This window comes from Colius striatus, chromosome 6, assembly GCF_028858725.1.
Source record: "Colius striatus isolate bColStr4 chromosome 6, bColStr4.1.hap1, whole genome shotgun sequence".
In the NCBI taxonomy this organism is placed as follows: domain Eukaryota; kingdom Metazoa; phylum Chordata; class Aves; order Coliiformes; family Coliidae; genus Colius; species Colius striatus.
This window is the reverse complement of record NC_084764.1, coordinates 1133441-1161037: the sequence shown is the minus strand read 5'-3', so window position 1 is coordinate 1161037 and position 27597 is coordinate 1133441. Positions and strand designations below refer to the sequence as shown.

Genomic DNA, 27597 nt, shown 5'->3' with positions numbered 1-27597 from the left:
CATTTACACAGGTGCTTGCAGAAACCACTTCCCAAACTACTTTCTGCTTCTTCAGACTTGAAAAGAAAAAGGAAAGATAAGAGGTCAGAATGAAGTTAACTTTGCCAACAAAGCATTTCTGTTCTTTCTCTCCACACCTCAACACCACTGCTGACAAACAACAAACACTGATTAAAGGGTTTTTAATGCCTGTGAAGGAAAGCAGACTCCCTGCAGCTGCACAGCAGCTGGGAACACTTGTGTTATTTAGCAGAGAAAGGTCTGACCCCACAAGTGAAAATGAGCTTGGTGGTCACTCATTCTATTCACCATCTGGGTACATTATAAGCACAAACAGCACAGCACAGCCCTTTTGTCACAGAGGTAGGAGAAATGGTCAAAGCACTGCAGTACCAGAGTAACGTGCTTTAGCAAGGCTTCAGGGGAAAGAGGGAGCAAGGGACACAAGTGACACGAAAGTGAGAAAGTGGAAGTCAAACAAATCTACAAGAGAAGAATCTACTACAGATCAAAATAGAGGTGTCTCTGCTGGTTCACAGCTCCACTCTGCAAAGTGCCGCAGGCTGCTGCCTAACAACTGGGCAGAGGGACTGAGCAAACAGCACATGCAATGCCCCACTTCTCTTTTGTCAGACTTTGAGCTTAAACCTTTAGAAGGCAGCTTTGGAAAGGGATCAATATGAGTATATTCCCGTGTCACAGATCACACATCCATTTTCTAAGCACTCAGACTGGCCTGTCCTAAGTACAAGTGAGCAAACCCTTCCCAGGGAGAATTCCCCAGGCAAACATCCCATTTCATACAGTACAAGGGACTCTAAACTCTGGGCATTTTTGCTGCTGTTGGAAAGCATCATTCCACATTTCCTAGTTTTAACCTCACAGATTAATGCCTTAGTTGCAGGTTCCAAACTGGTGCAAGTAGCCATACTGGAGGCAGAGCTGGAGCCAAATCCCAGTGCTGATCATGGGCAGACTCAGCCCCATTGCAGGTTGCCTATAGGGCACAAAGACTTCACTTTAACCAGGGAGCTTCAGCCAAGTTTGCTGCCATGGAAGCAGAAGCCTAGCAGACCTCAAAAGGGGTCAAAGATCCTGCTCTAAGCCAGACACCCAAAATGCTTGGCTTCTAGGAACACAAAGAGAACATTTTAAAACCTTAGAAACTCTTAGAGATGAGACTGTCAGAGCTTCTACTTCCCATATGCAGAAACATATCAAGCAGCCAGAACCATCACAACTCCCAACAGCTCACCAGCATGTGCAGCCTCTGTTCTGAAAGTACCCCTGCAGCCTCACAACCTATCCTGTGGGAAAAACTGAGATTCCCAAGATGATTACCATGTGTTTTGGGGCAGTGGGGAAGAGATTGATTTGAATATTCCCCTTTGGAAGAGCTCACAAGTCTGTATTTGACTCACACCTGGATGACTTTGGTTTAAGAATGTTTTTAAACCCAAGTTTCTTGGAGTTCTTCACCCAGTCCTTGGTAGGATGCCGGAAAACACCCACACAAGACTTACAGCTTTCACAACAAATTTCAGAAGAGCACAGTACCTTCCTAAGACAGGAGGGACTGACAAGAAGGATACTGTAAGAGTTGTGTTCCCTGAGTCTTCCCATCTTCAGTGAAGAGCCTAGCCTAACTTAAAGCACTACTTATTTTCCAACTGCAGGCCCCCAGCTGTGCAAACAAGAATGGGTTCAAAGTACACAGCCGGTGCTTGAGGATGGTGAAGGCTGGGCAAACATATGGGATCACACCACAAAGCAGGAAAACTCTAGATATATTTGTAAGAGTTGAATTTGAGACAGTTTCTGCCTTGAAACCTTCCTTTTCTACAATGATTCTCCCTTCCCCCTCCCCCCCATCCTCCCTCCATCTTTGCTTTGTGCAAGCCCTGACATTGAGAGTGCTTAAGCATTGTGCTTCAGCTATTAGACAACTTCTAGCTAGGAAAGAATACATTGTCTTTCTTCACAAACTGATTCCCTAAGCAGGATGCAGTTGTGCTTTGCTGCTAGACACTGAGATACTAGACTCAAAGAGGCTGCTTAACAGTATATTTGAAGAACCCACCTATGAGAAACAGTTCAAGAGACATCCTTAGAATCAATCTGATCCCATCCCAAAGCAGCTCTACTGGGTTTTTCAGCGTGTTCATTTTTAACAGAAGAGCCCCTGCATTGAGGGAGTGAACTTTTAAAATTATACCTTTTTTTAGGCTTGGGATTCCAGCTTATGCAAGTGCTTAGCTCCAACTGCCTTGTCTCTAGCCTTTTCCTTCCCACATCACAGACAAGATGTTCGTTTCAGATTTTGAAGTAGTCCCTCCTTCCATGGAGCTTTTATCCACGTCCCTGTATCACCTTTATAAAGAGTTACTTCAGTCCTCTAAACATCAAGTTCAAGCATGTCATAGGTTGTACCACAGCTCAGTGTACTAAGCAACTGAACAGAGGAGGCAACCCAAAATCTAAAACATGAGAGAAATTTCAGCTTAAGCCTCACATTCCTTCTAAACCTTTCTAGTAAGTTTGGCAATATTAAGGGAGAGACTGATTTAACTCCTTTGAAATAACATTACTTCAGTTTCTGCCAGAGCTCACTCTCCTGCTCAGATTATTCTTGCAGCCAGAATGACATGTAAGCCTAGAACAAACTTGAGATTAAATTTCATTTGTCAAACACATTGACAAGAGAAGGCATGTTTAACTTGGACTAGTTCTTCTCTTTAGCTTTGCTACTATACATGTTGAACCAGACAGAAAACCCAGATGTTTGCACAGTCAGGCAAGGAACTTCTTGTCCAAGAGAAAATGACAACAAAACTCCCATTGACATGAAAGGTGGAATCTTGTCTTCAGTAAACTGAGTTGTTTAACAACCTGATCCAGTCTTTCTGGTTTAAGGAACCCTCTGCTTATTCAGCACAACTTGAAAACAAACTCAAAACATCCTTCTGTATAACATGCCAAGTTACATATATGAGTATATCTATAAGTAACCATATCTCCCTGCTTTCATTTGTCACAACAGTTGATGCCGCTCTCCTGTAGCAAGATGTAGCAGGACTACAACTCGGTGTTGTCTCTAGAAGGAGAGGTCAGCCATACCCTTATAATGGGATATGTTTTCCTCAAAAGAAGCTGTCGGGAAAGCAGCAGTGTTCCAATAATGTCAGGTGTGCATTTTACCAAAGCAATGGTAAATGTGGTCCCTGTGCTTACACAAAGGCTATCAAATTGAGTGCTTTAAACCATTGCATGCATTCTTCATGATCTAGAGCAAACCCTCTTGGCCCCGACTCTCTTGAACCACGGAGACTGAAGTACATGCTTTCTTACCCTCCACTGTACAAACTACTAAGTCAGTTCCAGAATGTGTAGAGTTCTGTGCACCCATTTAGGAAAGTTTAGCCACATGAAGAAGTGGCTATGAAAATTCTTTCCTGCATCTATTTTCCCCCTTGTACTAACTTGAGTAGGACTTGCTATGCAGCCAGCCTAGGAAAGCTTCTACCTCATTTACAAGAGCTGGGAGTACTGCAGACAGAGCAGGCATGCTGTGGGGTCATCCACTCTGAGCTCTTGAAGTGTTAGAAGATGGAAGCTCACTTAATTAGATGCAGCTGTGTAACCCCTAGTAATCTTCCTCTCCGCTTATATTTAATTCCTCCCCACTAATTCACCAGACTCTTTCTGGGGTCTATCACTGCTCAAGAAACACTGTGCAAGACCCTTTCCCTTGCTTTGCCTCAATTTCTACTGTCAGTTTGCTAACATTACAGTGATACCCTTCACTCTGCTGTAACACACAGCCTAACACTCCTTCCTTGTCTCACAGGGCAGAAGAATCTTGTTATCAAATAAACTTCCCAGATATGTCTTTGCTCTGCAATGCATGGTTATGCATGAACTGCAAGCGTGTCTGGTTCCAACCAAGTTTTGTTGAAGCATTCTTAAATGAATAATCTCTTTGATGAAGTACATATTCTCTGTGGAGTTGCCATCAGTACCCTGGTAGCTATAAAGGACTTCTGTTTAAAGCCAAAAGTCCTTAAAACTTGGTTCCATCACCTGACATCAACTCATCCAGACACCCTTAAGCACCTTCTCACGCTGTCTTTCTGTCAAGAACTCAAGAGTGCTCTGCCTTTTCCTTCCACTGTTACTGCTGAAGAACAGGGCACTACACCTACATCAAGTCTCCAAGTCAGCTGAGAAGCTTTTTAAACATCTCAAACTGGCAAGATGATAGAAACCACATCTCCTCCCATCACTTCTCCCCAATAAGACAAAACTTCTATACATGCCAGAGACCACCCACTGCAAAAAACAACAGATTTAGTCTTACCAAAGATGTCTTTGAAACGTCTGAATTCTGCCTCCTAGCTGAGCACCATCAATTCCCTTTACCATACAGGCAAGGCACATAAGCACACACAGCAAGCCAGACACCACTGAGCTTACACCAAGCTTCCTCCACTGCCTGCTCTACACCGCAGCCAGTGTCTCATTTCAGTCAGACATATGTATGAGACATTATTACTGTAAACAAGGCAGGTGTATGAAGAGGATCATGTAGGAGTAAGAATCTAACTAAAAAAAAAGCAAACCCTTTAATGTTTGCAGTACCTCTGTTTTTTAATATCCCTCCTGTGCAATGGAATTTCAGTCTTGGCATTCAGTGAACATACATCTACTGATGGGCAGCCAGCCCTTGCTGGGTTTTGAACTAATGAGCTCAGCTATTTCTAATATCTGCTTCTTGGTTCTGCTGTTGGCAGCAGTGGCAATAATCATAATGAAGGCTGGATGCCAGCTTCCATTTGAATAAGTCTTTCTTAAATAAATGCTTCTAAAATGCTGAAAGACTGAAACTTGTAGAGCTACAGGGTTTTAGTGGGCAGCATTTTCCATCCTGGAAGATTCTACAAGACAACACACTCGTGGTCTAAGGAGTGCCTTTGTACAGCTGTATTTCTATTGGAGCTCAAATCTGAAGATAAAGCTACCAAACTAAACTGTGTTTGGTCATCGTGTCTCCTCATGTGATGATCTCCTAGCAGAGTAGAGCAGATCCAAAGGTGGTAGCCCTTTTCAAGAGAAGGGACACTTACCTGATGCAGCCCCAGATTGCTGGTATGAGTTTTCCCCAGACACACAATTCCTTTCCCATCAAAATGCTTCCCTTTCCCCTCCCAAGCCCATTGTTATACACACACTTAATCCCCACATCCAAGCAAAAAGACATTGGTGACTGATCTTCATACAGGCTGTTCACTCTCTCAGGTTGACAGCTTTTTCACAACAATTTGTGCTATAGAACTGTTTATTTTAGCAAGTTTACCTTCCACTTGCAGAAGGGTGATCCCAGCTACACCAACCTATTTTTCACCCTTTTGGTGAGGAGCTGCAGAATCACACTGACCCCTCCTTGCCAGCAGCCGACATGCTTTCCTTGTTCTCTGCAGAGATACACTTTAAAGCATTTCTTGTTCTATGGTATTTCACCTTAAACACAAGTGACATTAATTTTCATTGTCACCAAGACCCCAGCAGTTAAAAGCCATCCAACCCAGTGGGGTATCTTTGTACATGAGCCATTCAGTCCAGGGCTGACAGCTTTCCACACAGGTAGTCACTTCTAGTCCAAATTCACACAACATTATGCAGATTAACTTTCCTCCAACTGCACTCACTGGGGTTCTGGAAGTGCTCAGCTAACTTAACTTTGTGCTCCAATTTCTGTGTGTCTCTAGTGGAAGCTAAAAACAGATATGAAACATACATTTTGGTCTATTTTTGCTGCCTGCCTCCCTGAAGGGAGCAGGGTATCAATCTTAATAGAAGCAAACACAAGACCTCTGAACAATAAATCTCTGACACAGCTAATTAGCAAGATTATTGTAGTCTCTCATCTTCCTTTTCAGGGCATGTTATTGAGAAAGCTGTGGCAAAACAGCTGTGGCTTTATCTGGATTCCTCAGATTCTCTGGATCTCTGTCTGGTTGAAGACCTGGCCTCGGTACAAACACATACCCGGGCTCACTGGTCAGACTCCTCACAGTGGACAAACACCAAACCAACATTTTTAGCTGACAGACTTGAAGCAGGCTGTGATATCAGCTTCCACATAGTTTTTATGACTGCTGCAGACTGGGAAGAGTAAGCAGCACTCAATACTATCACCACATCTGGAGAAGTACAGTCAACTTCTGCACAGGGTTACATGGTTTTCTTTTCATCAACCTCCTACAGCCTAAACCACTGCCAGGTCTCAAAGAATCTGCTTTTCTGACCTCAGTGATCAGGGTTCCTCTTCTCATTGGAGTACACTGCCCACCTTTCCAGCAGCCTAGACTATGGTCTGTAAGAAGATGAGCCCAAGAAGTGGCATCAGTAGGATGGATCAGAAGCAGCACCATTTGCTTTGTCACTGAACGGTACAACTGAAGGGTAGGCTGCTTGCTGCTCAGGTAACACCATAGCTTGCCTGCTGTCCTCTCAGGAAGTAACATCCTGGCAGGGAACAGGGGAGATAAAGTACCAGAAATCACTTCTCATCCACCTGCAGACACCTATGTAGGAATTACAGCTCTAGTCACTACAGCTACAAAGTGCTGCAGATCCCAGCTGAAGTTTGTTTAAAGACAGCAACAGTGATAGAAAGGGAAAAGTTCAAAAAGTGATTCCATGCTGTTTGATAGGACTGCAGGTAGATACGGGCAGTTAAGGTCAACTGTGACCCAAGAGGAAGTCCCTGTATTAAGAAACTGGGCTGAAAGTCACACTAGAACTGGTTTTGTAGGTGTCTGGTTTAGCTGTAAGTTTTCACAGACCTTGGAAAATTAAAGATGTAGACACCAGTAAAGATTCCAGTCTAATTCTGTCTGATTTGGCTTGCTTATCCTTGCCAACCCCAACTTTGCCATGACTGTCTCCTCCTCACGTTTCAGACAGGTCTCCTCGTAACCAGACACTCTTTGTCTTTGCTCCTTTTCAATGCCTACACATTAGAGAGAGGTACTACACATTTAGTCAGCTCTCTTCTAGTACCCACTTGGAAAATACTGAAACCTTTGAGAAAGCATTAAGGCCAGGAAGAGTTATCTCTGCTCCTCCCAGCTAAAGTCTGCCAACTCTTGTACAGTTTCCTGCAGAGACCTTTCAGAAGCACCACACTACAGTTACACTTGAGCATCAAGACAGCACCAAGAAGATACCAGTGTCACCTAAAATAAAAGCAGAGTGGAAAAAAAGCAAGGAAAAAAAATGTAAACTTCAATTTTCCTTGAGAAAATAAAAACCATCTGAAAACAACACCATGCTGTCCTGCAGAGAGTCCATCTCTGGATCCAGCACAGAGCACAGCTATGCTGGGGCTCTCACAGGACTAGGAATTGCTGCAATTCTCAAGTCCATCTGTGAAGTCGCTCTCTCCTCCCCTTCACTGGAATTTCCTCAGTTGTAAGCAGAGCCCAACACAAACTTCTTAGAAAAGTTTGCAAGGTAGTTTAGTCATCGTTAACTCCCAGGTAAAAGGGAGGTAAAACCAGAGCCAGATTTCAAACACCTGTGAGCAAGATTTAAGGGAGGGAAGGTCTGAACTTTGCACGCAAGGAGGTTGACAGATTTACATCCCTTGCTTATTTCATCATCCTCCATGCTCATACCCAGAAGTGGATTCTGTTCCAGAGTATGAGGCTTGCCTTGGAGCACAGATCTTCAGCTGACAAAAGTCACAGAACATTTAACTGTGAAGCTCTTTCCTAAGCCTGGATGAGGTTTTCAAAACAATGTCCATCACAAAGGTTGTTTTAATTACTAATCTCTAGCCAACTCAAATATGGTTTATCAGGAATGATCTCTATCTGCTTGAGCCTTTCAGTCCAAGTCTCTTGACAACACTCTTCTGTAAAGTACAAGGAACTAAATCTTAAAGGGAAAACAATGCCAAGAATAAGCCTTTTCCTTCTGTGATGTTTTAGAAGCAGTGAGGACAGCACATGTAGTACCAAGGCAGCTCATAGATAGTATCACTCTACCTCTTATCTCCCTCCTGCCCTGTAGGAGCTCTTACATGGCAAGCATGTGCTTCAGCAGCAGACCAACACAGCAATTAGCATTAATTCCCTGTCAGACACTGAATGCCTATAAATAAGCAGTCCAAAATAACTGAGGATTACAGAAAACAGTGAGAGAGCACTGCCATCTCAGGCATTCTTAGATAACTTGTCAGGACTCTTCAGCTGGTAGCCTACAGGCTGCACCCAGCCCCTCAAGCAGCTGAGTAATCTCTTGCCACTCAGCAAACCTACTCTTTGCACTGGGGCTCTGGGGTGCAGGAGCATAGTGTTGAGAGGAAGGGCAAGTCCTACCATATTAGCCTGTCCCTTGAGTAATCAGCACCTCTGAGTGAAAGAGCATTGCTGTATACTGATGCAATGGAAACTGTTTCCAGGAACCCAGAAGCAATGGGGAAGGACACATCTACACTTCCATCCCAAGGCACTGCTATTTTAGAAGCTGCAAACCAGCCTCATGGCACCAGGCTGGGACTGCCTGCAATCAAAGCTCTTGCACCACATATGCTCCCCTCTTCATTCTCCCCATCCTCAAGCTCTTCCCCCTTTCCTAATGGCAAGTGGATTCGCTGGATACTACTCCTCCAGTTCTAACCCAGACACTGGCCTCTCACACTCCCATCATGTGTTTCCAGCCTGTCAAGTCTAAAGCCCATATTTGGCCTCTGAGTTACAGATCAAAGTGCCATACTTACATCAGCATCTTCATCAAGTTCCTTAAACTCTACTTTTTATCTGAAATTAAATGGGCCTAACACTCCTCTACCCCATCCCCACACCCCCTGCTTCAGCTTTATTAGAAAGCATGAGATAAGCACTTGCTACACGAGTGACAAGGAAAACTGGTGGAACAGTTTTTCCTGTTGAGCACATTCCTGCTCTTAAAGTGAGGGGACATACCAGACCCTCTAGGGTACCTTATTCCAAGTTTTACCAGAAATAGTTCTGAGAATTGAAGAGAAGAAACTCTTCCAAACTGATACAGATATTCTTGGCTTTTGTTTGATCTTTAGGCAAGGGATTCTCTTAGGGGCTGTGCAAGGCACAAACAACAACAATTTGAGGTCCTGTTTAAGCACAAGCATCCCATCAAATGCAACAGGGTACATACTTGGCTGCCTCTTACAAAATAAAGAAGACTTGTTAAAAATATCAGTTTAAAACATCATCTGTTCTCTTGGCAGGGCTTGAGAACATCCCTCATTAAGTGGAAATTGCATTAGACATTGCCAACAGCTGTTTAACGGGGATATAAGTATGCTGTGCAGCTCCAGAAGTTTTGCACTCCTAAGACTTGTTTTATCTGTGGACTACAGCACATTTACTAGGAAAAAGGCTTTGCTACATACCTGTAAGGCAGGCATTATCTCACTCTAGGTGAGAAGCTTTAACAATGGTAACTCACTCAAATTCACAAAATAAGCCAGTAGAAAAGAGAAAGCACAAGGTACCACCATTCTCCAAGCATTGCATGCCTGAAAGCTGTTCTCCCCTAGTCTCTGGTCATGTTCATAGTTACTCACCAAAGGTACATTCCAGAGATGAGTACAATGATGCATCAGTGTGGTCAGATGCAGCAAGCTCCTCACGCCTCAGAGCCCTTGAGTCTGAGCAGTTACAGTTGTCAGGGAAACGTTGGATTACATGTAGTGTAAGTGTGGCTTCACTTACATGCAGTGTCTGAACCCTAGGGAAACACTTGCTGATGCAGCCTGGCTATCTAACATAGCAAATGGATGAACAGCATTGGCCAGAAGTGAACAAAGCAGTGTTACTGTTTTAACCTGACCAGCACAGTGAACACCTCTCAATACAAAAGGGCTAAACAAGAACCTATCACTTTTCTTTTGTACTGCTGAGTATAGCACTGAGGTCAAGCCAGAACATCACTACGCATTGTCTGAGATTTTTTGGCCTGGCAAGGAAATGTTAGGTAGGAAGATACAAAAGGTGGCACAAAAGCGAGAGTTGGTCTAGTTGAGTGACTCCATGGCATGCTTACCATGAAGCTACTTGACTTGTTTGGGCTTTTAAATAAGTTACGTATACACTCAGCTAAGTACAAGAGGGAAGTAGAATCAGGGACTCAGACCCACACAGCTGTAAGAGTAACAGGTCACACTTTTTCTTATAAAAGCAAGTTATAAACTTCATTAGTAGCTTACCCAAAATCAGAAGGTACTAACCCCTCAGTAGCAAAGAGACAAGTTACTCCTTTATTAGCCCACAAAGACTGCTCCCCTTACCTCCCTGCCTTAAGCCTGGCACCTTCCCTCTTGAGAGGGCACTGAAATTCAACACTAACCTGATGCTCCAAGTTTGACAGACTTAGACTGTCCATATAAGACTCTGGAGCTTTCCATCACATTTGACATATTTACTCGTTGTTTGAAAGACTTGCAAATCCTCTTCAGTTACCTAATCACATCCTGTGGCAAGGTGAAGATACTCAACATTCCTCCCTTCCCTTTCCCCACCTTTGGGGCAAGCCAAGTGTAAACATGGCACCAACCCAACTACAGCAGTAGTATTCAGGACCTCAAAGGAATACCCTGTGCCCTCAGAGGTTAGCACAACATAGGAGGTCCAGTCCCTGTCCCCCATCACCTAACTGGCCTGCAAGACAGAAAGCACTGGGAGAGGCAGAGAAGGACGAGTTTGTTTTCTATTCCAGGGTTGGCACTTCCTCCCAGTTGCAAATCTAGAAACACAAGGCTGCTCCTTTGTAAAGGAAAAAAATAATCACCCATCCACCCAACTAGGAAAAGGGCAAGGGTAAGGCAACCCAAAACAAGCAAGGGGGCAGCACACGCAAAAAGGCAGAGATCCCCTCGCCAATTCTTAATTTACAATGGGCAGACAAGAAAGAAGCCAAAAAAAGAAGAAATCAAGTTCTGTGTCAGATTGTCAAGACAACTCACAGCTTGCATAGATTCTTCCTGAAAGCTTCTGGGGCAGTTCCTTTGGCTTGTTCCCACTCTGAAAATCTGTGGCAGAATACACGTGCTGCTGACAGTCCATCTTTGTATACTCACGATATGAGGAGACGATCAAGTAGAACTGCTTTTAACATCATTCCCTTTCAGAGAAACCCACTCAACTGCTGACAAGCTCAGAGTTAAAAATAACAGATCTAAGGCATGTACCTTTGTGGGAGACCAACAGCTAGAGGCTTTGGCAGATGCACCCAAGCCAACATCTCAAAGAGGCTAGAAGTTCCAAGCCAGCTTTAGCAACTGTTTTGCCATCTCAGTATTGCTTCTCCCTATCCAGCACAGGAATGTCCACCAAGATCAGCAAAGAGGATTGACTGGATAAAACCAGAAGCTGAAGAATCCAATTCAATACTTAATCACGGGAGTACAGATCTGTTGAACCAGTGCTTAAGAAGCCTTGAAGGATTTCCTCACCTGCTGAAATAACAATTCGGTTTCCCAACTTCAGCACTAGCCTGACAAGTTTCTGTCTTTAACTGTTTCTTATTTGGACAACTCCACATTGTACAGACTGAAGCAGCAGTCAGCATCTGCTTAACCCCTCAGACATCTAGCCATGTCTGTGCAGAAGTACTACTTTAGAACTAGGAAACATGAAGCAGGCATGATGGGGGAAAAGAGGCAGCACACAGTTTGTTCAGAAGTTTTATTCTCTTCCTACTAAAGTAAACAAACAACAGGAGTGAAAAAAAAGAAGGATCAGAGAAGTGTCTTGGCAGCTATACATATCCATTAGTACAGGACAAGGTATCCTTAAAACAAAGTTCTTACCACATCTGATTTGCTTCATAGAAGAGTTACTCAAGATCCTATGTCTAGGGAAATAAAATCCCTCAGTTCTTGGAAGAAAGCCTTAACACACTGAGGGAACACCACTTCCAAGAACAATCTAAAGAGAAAATAAAGTCCTACTGCATTTTAGGCTCTTTTCATCATGTTGAAGCTGCTTTGGAGTTCTCTAACTTAAAACACAAACTCATCAAATTTCCAGACCAGAGACTCTCCAGATCCTGAGTACACTCAGATGAGAAGTCAGTCTTCAAAAGCCAGATGCATAACCCAATCTTTGTTAATTCAGTGCAATCAACTAACTACAATTGCTTTTATTGGTTGCTTCCAGAGGTAATTGCTCAGTTTCCCGTTCAAAGCACTTCATACTAAGCATGCAAAAAAGGCATCTCTGAGACACCTTATCAGCATGCTGCACACCAATGCATGCACCTCCAAACAGCACAAATGGCTAATTAATTATACTATTGGTCAGGCAGACTATTCAAGTGGAATTAAAGCATGTAATTAACTTCCACCAACACCACACTGAATGAAGGCTGAAACAGTATATCATCATTAGAAGCCACAGTCAATTTAAAGATCAGATTTAAAAGCAAGAGTCTCACAAGCAGTTTTGATCTTGAAATCTCCTGAAGGCATATTCCAGTTTCCCTTTTGGGTCCTAAGCAAACGCAGCCAGCCAATTATGCCATCAAACGTCTTTCAACCTTCAACAGCCACACAAACACTGAGCATCTGAAGTTTTATTCCTCAGAACAAGAAACAGAGAGCACACAGGGAACAATAAGCAACACTAAGCAGTTCCTTTAGGAGATTAACCTGTCAGGAGCTAACACCTTTAGCCAACTTGCCTGTACAGACCTCCAGCTGCTCTGAGTCCTCAAGCCCATACAATCTTCCGTGGCTTTTGCACTGCAGATCAAGTATTATGCATTTTATCTACACAGTGTAAGGAAAAACAGGTTTTCCCTCACACTGCTGATGCAGCTCTAGACTGTGAAACACTGAAAGTCTGTCTTGGCTAGAGTCCCATTTTAGTGTCAGAGCATCTGATTCTCTTCTTAATACCCAGCTCTTATGGAAGGGAATGCTGAAAGTGGGCTCCTCAGAGAAGGCTTAATCCCAGCCTAAAAAGGCAAAAGTACCCACCCCAGATCTCACTTCTGGAATTCCTGGTGTTCTGTAACATTTAAGTGATTGCAACTGGGAAGTGTTTCCCTTGCTCCTCCTCACACAGCCAAGCCGGGCCTCCAGGTACTCTCATGCTGCAGAGGGAAGTGGGAAGGTCTGGATACTGGCTCCTCCTGCTCAAAACCCTCTCTCCACAGGGATCTCACCACCCCTTGGACACTCATGCATAGAACCACATGAAAGAGGACTTGTGGTTATCACAGCTGCCCTAACAGAAGGTTTGAGCTTTTGGCTCACAGCAGCAAACTCACCTCATCAAGCCACAAATCATGTGAGCCTGGCTCTCGCCACTCCGCCACGCCACTATGTGTGCTGCTCGAGCTTTTGCCACCTCTTTGCCATTTGTTGGTATTTTAGAAGGCAGAAAGGATTTCTGAGCATTCTCTGCCCCATTTGCTGTCTTCTTCTTTCCTAAGCTAAATTCAACATTGCTACATGTTCCAGACCTACTTTCCCCATTCCCATCAAGTGCCTTGTTCACACTTGCAGAGGGAATGCTTTAACATACTGTGTTTACATACACTCATGACAGATTTTCACTTTCACATGCTGCAAACCTAAACAAGGAGAACTGAAGACAACTGACAACCCTGCATTCAGATTTAACAAGCAACAGATGAGCAGAGAAGCCCTGCACTCAGCTGAATCATCTCACTGTTCTGTTTCAAGCAAATACTTAAAACATTTGACAATGGAGAATAAAAAGCATCTGTCCAGAACCTTGCACAGGTTAGCCATGGGACTTAATTGCAAAGAGAATGTAGCTGCTAAAAGCCTACATTGATAGGATGCCCTGGCTAGGCTTAATCTAATTCATCTCAGAGCCTTCAAAGATCCTGCAGGGTATGCATAGGGCCAAACCTATCTACCAGCTAGGCAAGGTTAATAACCACACCAGCAAGGAGAAAAGCAGAAACCTTTCCAGCTTTAGATTCCTCATGCTTCAGCTAAGAACTGCCCATGCCATTTGGTGCTGGGAATAATCTAACGCCACCTTGCTTGTGATTAAAGGTGACTATAGCATGAGACCTACGAAACACTGTGATAGTTTGAAATCTAGAAGAGAAACTTCCCCTGACATAAACAAACAAACCAGCAACAGCAACCAAGGGAGGAATGAGGAATTAAGTGAATGCAAATGATTAATTACAGCTCTGTTTAATCTCGTCACATTGACTGACATCAAGTCAGAGGTTCTGAACTCTCCCATCATTCCAGGAGAACTGTTGCCCTTTCAAACTGATAAGGAAACATCTGCCTTTTGTTTTTATTTTCTAGCCTAAGAGCTTATATTGCAATTATCAGAGTGGATTCCAAACTTCAACTAAGACAGAACTTGCCAGTTATTCATTCAGCCCTCCACAATTGCTGCTTTAGTAGCTTGTAGTGTTTGTTGAATCCCTGCCATCTCAGTTTTGAAGTGGGATGACTACATAATCTCACTCAATTTCCTCAAGACTTCCCCTAAAGGGGAATACACACTTAAATGGAAGCTTCCTACAAAGTCAAGCTCACCATCTGAAAGCAGCAGGTCCAACTTAAACTGTTCAAGCTGTGCTGTATGCAGAGGTTGCTCTAGATTTGACACAGATGATGCTTGAGAATAGATATAGAAAGATTCCCAAGAGCCAGCTGTGCATTCTAACCATCATCAACTGAAAACAAAATGACACTGAGCACCATCAGCTTCCACTCTGGAAAATACCTAAGTGAGACATACCTCTTCCTAAAGAGAGGAGAAACTTCTTGGTACTTTTCCTTCATTTTAGGGTTCTGGAGCTTCAAGCCAAGAGCTGAAAATGAATAGGAAGCCAGACAGGAGCTTGACAAAAGTTTCAGTTTGAGCTGACATTGCAACCCAGCAGCTGCTTTATTGGGAAAAGTAAGGACAGAGGTGGGACAGAATGAGGAAGGAGAAAGTACTCCTTAATCTTTGGGCAAGAAGTTGATCTTCAAACCCTGTCCCTTGCCTCTTTGAAGAGGTGTCCTCTATTCAGAGCCATCATATCTTAATACAGGGCAGTAACTAAGCAAGCTTCATCATTGTCAGCATTTAGAAATACTGCCTTCAGTATCTTGTTGTAGGGGCTTCAGTAGGGGCTTCACTGAGATGCTTTGTGTAAACACTGCCTACCACTGGTGTCAATCACCTCACAACAAAACAGATGCCAAAAGTGTCTTGTATGTTTTTTCCATCAGCACCTGCTAGCGAAACAAAAGCCACTAGCAAGTCCCACTACAGCAATTTGAGATAAGTATGGCTCTACCCATCTGAACACTGGCATGAGATTTAACAAAGTTATCTCTTCTCACTTGATCCTAATTGGTTGCCTTAGGAAATGCACGGATATGCATGAACATTAGTCTGCTGCACAGTGAAGAGTTGACATGCCTGGCTTAGGTTGTTTGTGGTAATCCCTAGGTTTGCTTTCTAATAAATACTAACCAGAGTCAAGCCAAAGATAACACCTTATTTTGTCCTCTTAATCTGAGGTGACCTCATCACATCTATCATCAGCCTTCTGGCACTTCCTGAATATAAGCGGCTGTATTCTCCACGGTTTCATGCAAGACGAAGGCAAGGAAAGAGAAGTGAAAGTCATCTTTAGCTTTTGCTCTGACATGCTGCACTTAGTCATTGCACTGAAAGGTTGGTTACATCTCTACACCTGAGATGAATTTATCAAACCTGAACAAACTGAAGGAAAGCACATCAGGTGGGAAAAAATGTACGAGCAGTTTAACTTTAGCAATCACTGGGGCAAGTAAATAAAGAAATGTACAAATTCCTGAAGCTGGACTCACCTTTGCCAGGCAGAAGGTTTCAGGCAGGGTTCAGCAAGAACTACCAAGTTCAGAACTGCTCTCCTTGCCCTGCCCAAACAGATGCACACACAGGGAGTACACATCTTGCAAGGTGTGGAACAGAGTTTGGAAAGAGCGTGGATGCAGCAAAAAAAGCTACTCAGAAGTCTTTCATCCATAGTTATTGCCAAGGTGACACTCTAGTGGAGGCTTCCCACTTAAGAAAATATCCACATCTGACCTTAAGAAAAGCAACAGCGAGCTAAGAGTTCCATGGGACACCTGAGAAGGTAGAGAGTTGAACAGGAAGAACAGCTACTGTGATGACACCTTCCTTTCTTTAGCACAGGGAAAGAGAGATATGCCTTTGGAACTCAATATTCATTGCTACAGAGAAAACCTGCTGACAGCTGAAGTTAGACTTTCTAGTTGGGATTGACACTGACTCTACAGCACAAGCCTTGCTTGTGGTTTTTCAAGTTTCAACTAGAATCACATTCTTCTCTTTGCAACCTGTAAGGGATTTTCCTTCTGAACTCTTCCCATCTCTTCTGGGGCTTCCAAGGGAGGAAGTCCCCGAGTTACATGAAGAAACTGGGGAAGCTTTTTTGGTTTTAGTTGGTCTTTATGCCAAAGAAACAAATCTAGGAGACTTTAAGGTAAATTCTTAAGAGTTGCAACAGGAAGCTTAAAAGCTTTATTTCTGGCACTCACCAGCTGCTCAAGCCAGATCGGAGTCTCAAATCTTTGGGCTCAAAATGTACTCGTCATACAACTGGGTCAATTCTAGAGAACTGGAAGGGCGGGTTTTAAGAATGCTTAAATTTACTCAAGTGAGGCAGATTTCTTCCTTTCACTCAGTTCCAACTTCAGCACCAAGAAACCCTAGTGCTTCTGAAGTTAACTCTACTGAAGTTGGAGTTTGGAAGTTACACATTACAGCTCTTTATACACTAACAGATTTTACAGAAGAGATGAGTTAAGGTGCTCTGTCTTATGGGTGCTTTTACATCCAGAGTAGAAACCTGCAAGCCATACACTACAGTATGTTGATAAGCAACATGCTAGCTTGAGTTTCAATGCTGCTGCCAAAGTGCTTCAGGCAAAGAAACGCTTCTTTTGTGGTGAAGAAAAGTTCAACTACTTTCTGTTCCAAATCCAGCTAGTTTGGAACTCCTTTAAGTATCTATCAGCCACAATAAAACCCTCATTGAGTCTCATTGACATCTGAGGACAAAGACCAGAAAAACAGCAGCAGGTCTGATTTCACACTGATTGCTTCCCACTCCCCATCCTACTCACCTTCAAGAGGCACCTATACTACTGACAGGGCAAAACCTTACCTAGTTACTTAAAGTTCCGTCAGCCACCTAACACATAATCCTGATTTTCAGGGTATTCATAACTGGTAAGTGAGCTGTGAAGCTCACAAGAGTTCCTACATTTACATTTGAAGAACTCAGCAAGTTTTTAGCTTAGGTGACAGCTCATATCCAGCAGAACACTCATTTTTATGCCAACACTTTGTACTTCAGGGGAACTGAGGAAAGGACAAAACCTGGCAGCCTTGGAAAACTTAAGCCTTCAGCAGCTAGAGCCAGCAAATCCAGACTGCTTTGGAACCAACTGGCCTACCTCAATCTAAGGGCCCTTAAGTGAAAAAAGAAAACCATCCCTAAGTTGCAGCATAAAGCACTTTCAGAGTACACTGTGAGGAATGACATACTTCCACACAATGGGTTTACCCACTACTAGTAATACACTTCCATGAGCCAAGTATTTTTATGTCCATTTTGTAAATGTCTGTAGAAATTGCAGCTGCTACTTCTACAGTTCAAGCTTAAACTAGGAAGAGTGAAGTAAGTGCGAGACCAGTTGCTGTTACTGAGAGGACATCTTGCCTCAACACAGAGCATCACCTGTTCTACAAGGCACCTAAGCTAAAGCCTACAGAAAAAGCTTTGACTTTCAGTCCTGTACCTAAGGGTATCATTCCTGCTCCTGTGTAATAGTAAAGAAGGAAAAATAGCCCACATACACTGACAAAGTCAGAGGAGTGCTGGTAGGAACCCCGATGAAAAGTCATTGCAAATTCCTTCAATGTTTACTCCCTATGGAAAGCATGAGCCACTCACTGGGTATCAGCCACCAGCCACTACTGAAATACCTTCTTCCATCAGGTCTTACCTATTCATATAAGTAGTAGCCACTTAGCCATCAGATTTTTCCCCTCTAAAGCTGCAGTACAGCATCTCTAGAATAACTCGAGGCCTCCCACCTACAGCAGTCAGAAGTGCCATTCTCTTATAGTCAAGAAGCATGCCTGTGGACTTGTACACACATGCACCACACTTAAGATATTCCAAGCCCATGGCAATTGCTTTTAGAAGTGAACATGAAGCTCCAGCAGGATAAATTTCTGCATCTAGCATAATTTACAGGAATCTCTCACATGCACCACACCTGAGGGCAAAAAACACCAGCAGCACTGTGAATCCATTGGCTGCAGGTAACTACAGCAGCAGGAACATACAGCAGCAGTGCTGTGTTACTACCTCATACCAGGTCCCTTATCTGGCACAACTCCAGAAGCATCAGAGGTAGATATTTGTATTGTTTTAACTTAAAAGGGTGCAGCTAGTTCTAGATTTACATATTTTTAGATCAAGACACAGAAGGGAAACACATTAACCTCTAGAAGAGTGCAGGAACAACAGCAGTGTTCATTGCAGGAACAGCCCTATTTTATACATATCAGTCTTTTATGGGCTTCTACCATAGAAGTATTTTTCTTTCACTCTGACTGAGAAATGTATACATTAAACCTCACCTTTCCCTTACAAGTTTGGAGCACGTTATCCTCAGGTGTTCCAGACTCATATTTTTAAAAGCCACTTTTGCACACAGCTGATGTACTTTTGCAACACTTGCCTGCTCACTTTTAAGAGCACAGAAATAAGCCAAATGTGAAACTCAAGGCAGAAGCCAACAAGACTTACCACCATTCTATATGGTAACTAGACCCAAATCAGAAGTAGCTACTTGGCTCAGACAGAAACACCTTTATCTGGCCAGTATCCACAAACTCCAACTCATTTAATATCTTCCACTTGTAAATTACACCCAAGAGCTTCTGGCTTTTTAGTTCTTGCACCTCATTCCACCAAGTATTTGTTTTAGCCTAAGTGTAGACTGCATGTAAATCCGCTTCAAAGAAATGGGAAGGGAAAGAGTTTGATGTACCAGCTAGAGTAGACTCTTTAATCTTCATGCTACTCAAGAGAGTCTACTCTGCAACAAAAGATTATCATCCTACCTGCTTCTGACTAGCCTGTATCTGGTACACACAGAAGCGAGATCTAGAGATAGTGTACATCTGGACACCTGTCTTAGGCATGTGTCCCTGTCACACATGAAAGGATAACAGTACCTTTACCAGGTGTTCTCACCTGAGAATGTTTCCTTATCTTTTTGATTCCTGGTTCACTCCCCCTCTATTACAGAGGTAGCCACACTGCTGCTTCTGCAGCCCAAGGAGCAGCCATGAGGCCGCTCAGTTTCATGGTGGCCACAGAACACAAGTTACATTCACATTAAGGCTATCCTGGATTGTTTCCATTTGCTAGAGGGTCAAACTCTAAAGCATTGGAATTACCACTGAAGAACCAGATCACATTTCATCTACATATTCTGTATAACCAAAGAAAAAAAGCTCAGTTCCAGTATTCTGGAACTCCACAAGAGTATAGGACAAGGACTGTCCCGTGAATCAGAACAAGCCTAAGTATAGCAGGTCACCTCTCAAGGTCCCTTCCAACCCTACCATTCTATGATTCTCATGAGGGCAGAATGACTTCCCTGAACAATTTAAGTGATTAGCCTCAGTGATGGAACAGCAAAGAGTTGGGATTCACATTTTCCACATTCCTTCTAGTCTGTGACCCAGCTAATGGTAACAGGGGACTGGTGGCCAAGAGAAACTCTGAAACCAGATCTGCCCACTAAATGTTTGGAACTTCTCTTCACTATTTAAGGATCAGCACTTCCCTCTGGATAAGATTCCAAGCATCATTAACTGGACCAGTAGCCAAGAAAAACCTCAGAAACACAAGTTACTTCATCTGTCCTACTTCCTCATCTTCCATATTCATACATACCTTTCCTTCCACCTTCCTATGATTCTATCAGAAGCTCACCCATTAGAAAGGCCTTGCCTTTGCCACCCCCTCAGTCCCTTGCTTCAATCAGATGTTGGGGTGGCACAGAACAGAAGGCTTCTTCCACTCTGAAAAGGGTGAAATTACATTCTTTCATTTTGCCATAGGACTCAATAGGGGAAAAATTGTTAGGCCAGTGCTCTTCCAGCAGTGGATCAAATTTAACTTTAGACTGACAAGAGCTGCCATGTAGCAAGCTGAGCCAGTCTCAACAGATTCAGTCTACGCCTTGCACTGAAAGGACATTGCACACAGTCCATCTGCTTCTGTCCCTTTATCCACTCCAAGTTTAAGTGCCTGAGGCAAGGTAACCCAAGTTTACAGAATCATTGCACATGGTCTGGGTCTGTACCCAAGTACAGAGCAGTGTGGTACTCTGTGACACTTACCTGTGTACTGCTGTTCTGCTCACACTTACGTTCTTCAGCAAGGCACAAGTTGCTCCTTGGGAGCTCCAGCCCAGGAGAGGAGTCTGGATACCCACGGCAGAGCAAGTTATCTTCCTACGCACACCAGTTTCTGTATGGCTTCCTCCACCTGCATGGAAGAGTTTGCCAGCACCACTGGTGGGTAGCTCACCTAGGCTTTGCTGCCAGACTGAGCTAACCTTTGATGGTGCAGCCTCTGTTCCTATAGTAATAGTGCTATTTCCCATCTCTAGGCACAGGTGCTTCCCCTCAAGGTCTACGTTTGCCCTGATTTCATACCTACCACTCACTTTCCCGCCACTCCAACTGAAAACACCTGTCGGTGGGCCCTCAGAAGCAGCTGCTCAGCCACAGGTGGGAGGCAAAAACACACAAACCCAAACGCTGGCATGTCCTCCCAAACAGTCTGCAGCTGGGAGACTGCTCAGGGAGAGTTTGACCGTGGAGGCAGCTGGAAGCTTCTGGGGGCTCCTAGGCCAGTGCTCTGAGGACAAAAGCACAACTGCCCCAGAAAAGCCAGCATGAGAAATGTCTGGTAAGACAGCCCTTCACCAAGGCTGCTACTCCAGGCTGCCACTGGCACCTCAGCATCATCCAGTCAGGCCCAGGCCAGTCTTACAGCTACCTTGGAGGGATCATGGAGACTAGAATGAACCCCTTCATAAGCCAAAGCCTCCATTTACTCCATTACCGCTCCCCATGCACGCAGACCTTGTACTCAGACAGTAGGCAGGCCCTCTGTACAAAATGATGTTTTCCTCACCAAACAAGCAGATGATTCTTCTCTAAGCTCACAACCATCACTAACACTATCTGTAGTGTTACACAGGAATCTAAGTTGCATCAGGAGGCTACTGTGATAAGGAGAAAAACCATCCAGGACAAGAGCCATGAGCCTGATTTCACGGTAAGGCCCCATCCTGAGGGAGCCGACTGCTCGCTGGCTGAAGAGCTGCCGATAGCCTGCGTGAGGCCACATAAAGAGCTCCTTTGTATGGTGGGTGGTTGTTTTCCCTGCCTTGAGTACAAGCTTTATGCTCTGGTGTGACTAGTTATGCTTTCCTGCTGTTACTCTCCTATTACTACAATGCCTGCCCCCTGCCCCATGTCCCCCCTTCAAAAAAACACAGGGCAGAGTTGCATTCTCAGTCATCACCAGAACAGCTTCAATCCCAGAATAGTTTCTCCTCATACCTACAGGCACCAAAGCCACCACAGAGAAAGCTTCACAGGGCTCACGGTAGGTGCTGAACACAAGGCTTAAGTGCTCAGTGAGACAGACAGAACAGGGAAATAGTTATATGTGGCATTTATCACATCCTGGTTGTTTCTCCCTGTAAGCAAACTTTCCTCACACTGAACTCACACCTTACCCAGAAAGCTCCAGCACAGAAGCTATTCACCCAAAACAAAGGCAGCCGTCAGTGTTGGGGCAGGAACTTCACAAATGGAAGAGCTTCTCACAAACTGGAGGGTTAGAATCCAACCGATGCAATGACAGTAGTTAAGCTTTGTAAGATGACAAAACAGGCTTCAGAGTTCAACACACAAGTTATAACATCCACTTCTCTGCAGAACTTCACTCTGCAACAAATCACTGAAGTACTACCACTGCACACCAAGCTTGGCTCAAGGTCTGCTGGGTCATCCCCAGCTGCTGCACCAGCACCAGAGACCCTGTGGCAGCTGCTGAAGGGGCTCTGACAAGAAGCCATCACACTGTCACGCAGGAGGCAAAGCGTGACAGCACAGCAGCCTGCAGGGATTAGCTTCGGTTTCACCTGTATTGCCTCTGTGTTTAGCTTTTAACATGACTGTAAAGATTATTGTGTAACACTTAACTGCACTGTCAGATGTGCCAGCCTCAGAAGAACTGGGGATTCAGCAGCCAAGTAGGAGACAAATGGGTTTTTATTTGTTTGGGGTTTCTTGACATAGTAATGTCGCAATTAGTTTGAGATGGCAGGATAAGAACATCTAAGATATTTAAACAGCAGTATTAATATTTCAGAGCTACTACACCACTGAAGTGAGGTTTACAGTCATCTTACCAATTGCTTCAGGGCATCAAGAAATGAAAGAAGCCAAGACAGCATCTGCTCTGCACTGATGGCAGTGAAGATTACCTTAGCACATGACTAGAGCTAGGAACTTGAAAACTAGTCCAAGAGGTTATCATTGTAGGTGTTCCATCAGCTAGAGAGCTTGCTGCCACCCACCAGCAGAAATACATGAGCAGTGTTTTTTTTTTCCTGTTTCAGATCTTTTGATGGCCAGAAATCTTTTACTAGCAGCAGAGGTCATTAACATGAGTGAAATATTCCCAACTCAGAAGCTTAGGCAGTTAAAGCAACAACTCTTTAGACTACACAGAGCAAGTCAGATCCAACAGTATTTTCTTGTTGGAACAAGACCCATTGCTCCAATACTAAGGTATTAGTATATAGTGTTTTAATACTTCTCTGCACAAGAACTGTGTTCCTCCACAGGGTTGCATAATGCATGAAAGGCAGGTCAAATCAGTTTCTTTGATACACATCCAGAAATTCAGCTGTTTAATGTTAAAGGTCTAAATAGGAACAAGGATAGGGAGAAATTAACAGAATTCTATACACAGTTAAAGCTTCCAGCACACCAAAACAGTGTCTGTGACCAAAAGCTATCTACCATAGAGTAACAAATCTGTCCTTTTCTAAAGATTCACCTTTGGGTATTCAGTCCTTCCTTAAAATGAGACTTTCCAACAGGAAGGAAATCTAAAACACTGAAGTCCTTCTGCTGTTACTCACCAGCACAGACCTTTGCAATGCAGGGCCATGATTAAGCTGAAATCAAGATACAAAACCCAGCTACTGAACACCTAAGTTTCACACTTCTGTTCTAGATCTCGTTCATATGGAGCCCTTTGCTTTTTATTTGTATCCTATGTCCTTTTCTGATTTCTTCTCACCACAAAGAACACCTTCTCCCTAATTTTAGTAGAACATGTGTAAAGACACCTGCTTGATGGAAGCCTCCCAGTGGGGCTGCAGTGAGAACACAGAGCAGAACACTGGCAACCTTGGCACAAGCTGTGATGCCACTTGCCCCTCCAGAGGGAATGGCCAAGCTGCAGGAGCCTTTTCAGCACTCCATATCAAGGTTCTTATTTGAGGTTCTAAACAGTAGCCAGCTGCAGCAGGAAATTCCCATTGCTGTGGCACTCCACTTTATGCACTGGAATCTGTGGTGTCTTCATAGTTTTACTATCTACTACCTTCCCTTTACAGCAGCATTGAACTGGAAGGTCTCACCCATCTCTAAGCAGTATGCCTTTCACGCAGGGATATGGCATGTTTCCATGCATGAAACTAGGAAGAAATTGACAGTGAGTGTCCTGCCTTCCCCTCTCATTTCTTAGTCCTCTGCAGTCATTGGGGAATACAGATACCCAGACTTCCAAAAATTCAAGCCCATTCCTAGGACAGCTTTTGACTGCTGCAATCACCTTATGCAAGCAACCACTGTTTTCCTGTGCTAGTATTTGTCACTACTGCCACCAACAGTTCTCTGCAATAAATAGAGCAAGTTCATAAGAGGCAGGCATTATATTTAAAAAGCAGGGGGCCTACACAAACCTATCTTTCTGAGCTTCAACAACAGAGGTCACAATTTATTGTCCAGATGGGGGGAAATGCAGCTTAGTGGCACAATCTATTTAGTCTGCTACAAAAGAGCTCCAAGGGGCTTCCAAGTTGTTTCTAGGATGCTCAAGATATGGGGCTTCACTTGGGACAGGTTTTATTAACTGTCAGTGGGACACAGCATACATACAAAAGCCAGATGTTTCCTACGGGTCACTGACACTCCCCAAGTGTAAGGGATTCACATCACTGCTGTAATAGGAAACAGCAACCACTGCACATCTTCTGAGATTCGGAAGTAGCTCAGTAGGCCAGTAGATACGAGCCGCAGCTGTAATTTATCTTGGTATTCAAGTAAATACCTTGAACTAATGCCCTTCACCTGCAAGCCTGATTCCTTATTAGTACCAAAAAAAAAGCTGATATAGCTATTTCTCGTCAATATCCGTATTTGCTTCAACATTTCCTGCAACCAGTAACAAGCAACACTCCTCTGCCTGTGCATTCAATGACAGGCTGCCTTGCTTAGCAGCAACATAACAGAACTAAGAGGGAAATGCACAGGGAAAGATCCAGAACTTGCTTCAAGCATTAAACTCATTAAGTGAGATTAAAAACTACTTTCCCCCTTTAAAAGCATTTCAGCTTGCAAACACTGCAGTTCTAGTGGCCACCATACAGAAAAGAAAGTGTGAAGGGGTAAGTATCACCCCTAGCAATTGAACACCTGCAGGATCAGGTCCCAAAACAGCAACACTAATCACTCCAGTCCAGAGAGAGTTCCTGACAGGACTGTGCCCTTCACCATAAGTCAGCATGAGGAACACTAGTGTAACTTGGTAATCATCATCTTAGAAGAATGAATAATAGAGAGTTTTCTTGAGTGCCTTGAAATCTAAAAGTGTGGTTCCTTTATACTAATAACAACTTCAGCGGCAAGGTCTGATCCCTAGAAGAGATGAAGCTCAGAGGCTCACCATAATCAACACAGCTGCAAATGAGTGAGCTAAATCTCCCTGTCCATGCACGTATGCATGACACTTGGAAGGGTGAGAAGACAGGCTTCATGAGTTAAACATCCTGGAAGTTCAGAGCCTTCCATTTAAGAGCTCCTAAGTTAAAACTTTAAAGCACATCTTTGTACACAACTGTAGGTATTGGTGTTCACAGCCGACATTCTGCCCCAGCTACAAAGGAAGAAACAGCAAAGTCAGAGGAACAGCAAAGTCAGGTCACTTGCTTCAAGTAGAAAAGTACATCAGTAGTCCTTTGTGTTTGGTTTTCCACTCTCCTGAAATAGGTCCCACTCCAAAGATGACACAACACAGGGAGCAATTAAACTGCCTTGTAAAGTACAGTACATAAAAATGGCCTATATGGAAAACACTTGATAGGCTCATTGTGTGGTTATGCACTGCCAGCTGGATTTTTTTGTATTTTATTCTTTGTTTCAATTGCTCTTCAATAAAGCATTTAGATACCAGTGCTGATGAAAGGCCCTAGTCATCCTGCCAGACTCTCACTTATCACCTCAAAGCTCCTCTTTACTTGGCACTGCACCAATGTTGAGGTTTATGCTTGATACAGACACATGCATCAGCACCCCTACATTCCCCATCCTTTAAAACGGGTCTCTGAGATTAATTTATGGCACACACCAGCTCTCATCTGCCACTTTCCAACAGTTGCTGTTACACATCTGGCTGTAAAAGAGGCTACACAGCACCGCTGAACACAAGGACACCAGTGCAGCCAGTACACTTTCCATAGCTCCAAGAAGCATTTAACAGCCATCACAGTCAAACAGCGCTTCTATTAACAACCTACAACATCACACTAAAGTCCCTTGTTGTTACCACGGATCCCAAAGACTGCTGGTCTTGCCTAACCATGGTGTACGTTTCAGACTGATGGGTCAAGAACACACATAGTCAATGCATCCAACTCGCCTGCAGAGAGATGGAGTTTTTCCACTTACCCTGAGCTGTGCTTTTATTGCAGCATTGGCTGAAGAACAGCTACTGTTTTGCAGCTTTGTAACTGAAAGCTCTCACGCTCCTTCGTAGTGGTGCTGCAGTGGTAACATTAGCTCACTGCGAGGACCATATTTAGAAAAGATGTTGGGTTCTCCCCCAGAGCAATGTAATAGTGTGGTAAGTGAAATTAACAGCCCCAGCAAGAGTCAAACATTGTCAGATTAAAAAAAAACAGAGCTAGACTCCTACGGGGAGAAGTCTGGGCTGAAGGCATCTAGCTTTATTGCAGGGATTCATTTAATCCCTACTTGGGAACGTTAAAAAAAAAAGTCCTAAAGCTATGTGCTGGGAACAGGGGCTACATTAAACGCAAGAGGAGCAATATAAAAACACAGCCTGCCAACACAACACACACTCCCCTCCCCTTTTCTTCTCTGCAATAAATACCAACAAGTTAATCCCGGTGTATACACTTCGCGCGTTCAGCCGGTACCCGGCTTTTAATGAGCGGGGAGGCCCAGGCGAGGGGCTGCGGCCGCGGGGAGCCGGGCGGGGGGCGGCCGAGGCTGGGCGGCGGGCAGCGGCTCCACCTGCGGCGCTGACAGGCGCGGGGGCGGCGGGCCGGGGCACGGCAACCTGCGGCGGGGACGGACACGGACGGCTCACTTACCCGGGGCCCCGTGGCTCGGTGGCCGCGAACCTGAGGCAGATACGCCAGCAGCAGCAGCGCCAGCAGGAACGGGCGAGCCCCCGCGCTGCGCCAGGCCCGGGGCACCATCGTCCCTCGGGGGGCGGCGGCGGCACGGCGCGGCTCCGCGGCCGGCGGCTCTCCCGGGCGGCCGCCTCTCAGCCCGGCGGCGGCGTGTCCGGCGGCGAGCGGCGCTAGCGGTGCCCCGGGCCGGCTCTGCCCCCTCCCGCCGCGGCAGGTTACCCGCCTCGGCCATGGGGATGCCCGTTATAAAGCGGCGGCGGGGCGGGGCCGGGCGCCACTGACTGCGGCGCGCACGTATCGCAGCACGGCGGCCGCGACCCGCCGCCAATGGCGCGGAGCCGCCGCCGCCCGCCCCGCCTCTCCCCGCCCCGTCGCCGCTGCCGGCCGGGAGGCGGCCGGCCCCCTCAGCCGCTGAGCTCGCCTCAGGTGCCGGCGTCCCGGCGAGGGCCCGCGGGCGAGAGGCGGGAGCCCCCCGAGTGTCGGCGGCACCTGAGGCGAACCCGGCGGCTGAGGGGCCCGCGGGGAGACACGGGAGCCCCCCGAGTGTCGGCGGCACCTGGGGCCAACCCGGCGGCACCTGAGGCGAACCCGGCGGCTGAGGGGGCCGCGGGCGCCAGGCAGCCCGCCGGGGCTGAGGGAGGCCAGCGGCCGGCACTCGCTGCTGGGCCCGCTCGGCCTCCCCACCCGCCTCAGGGCCCTGCTGGGCAGCCCCGGCCCATTGGGCCTCGGAACTTACCTCACGGTCTGCCTGTGGGTTTGCTTTGGTT

At 45.1% G+C, this 27597-nt stretch overlaps 1 protein-coding gene across 1 annotated transcript in view; it reads right to left on the bottom strand.

Moving 5' to 3' along the window:
- The window catches only part of SMOC1 (SPARC related modular calcium binding 1), a 103283-nt gene extending 76387 nt beyond the window's left edge, over positions 1–26896 (bottom strand). Inside the window, exon 1 of the mRNA XM_061998113.1 lies at positions 26789–26896. Within this exon, the coding sequence (XP_061854097.1) occupies positions 26789–26896 (108 nt within the window). The remainder of the gene's footprint in view (positions 1–26788) is intronic.
- Between the last annotated feature and the right edge of the window lie 701 nt (positions 26897–27597).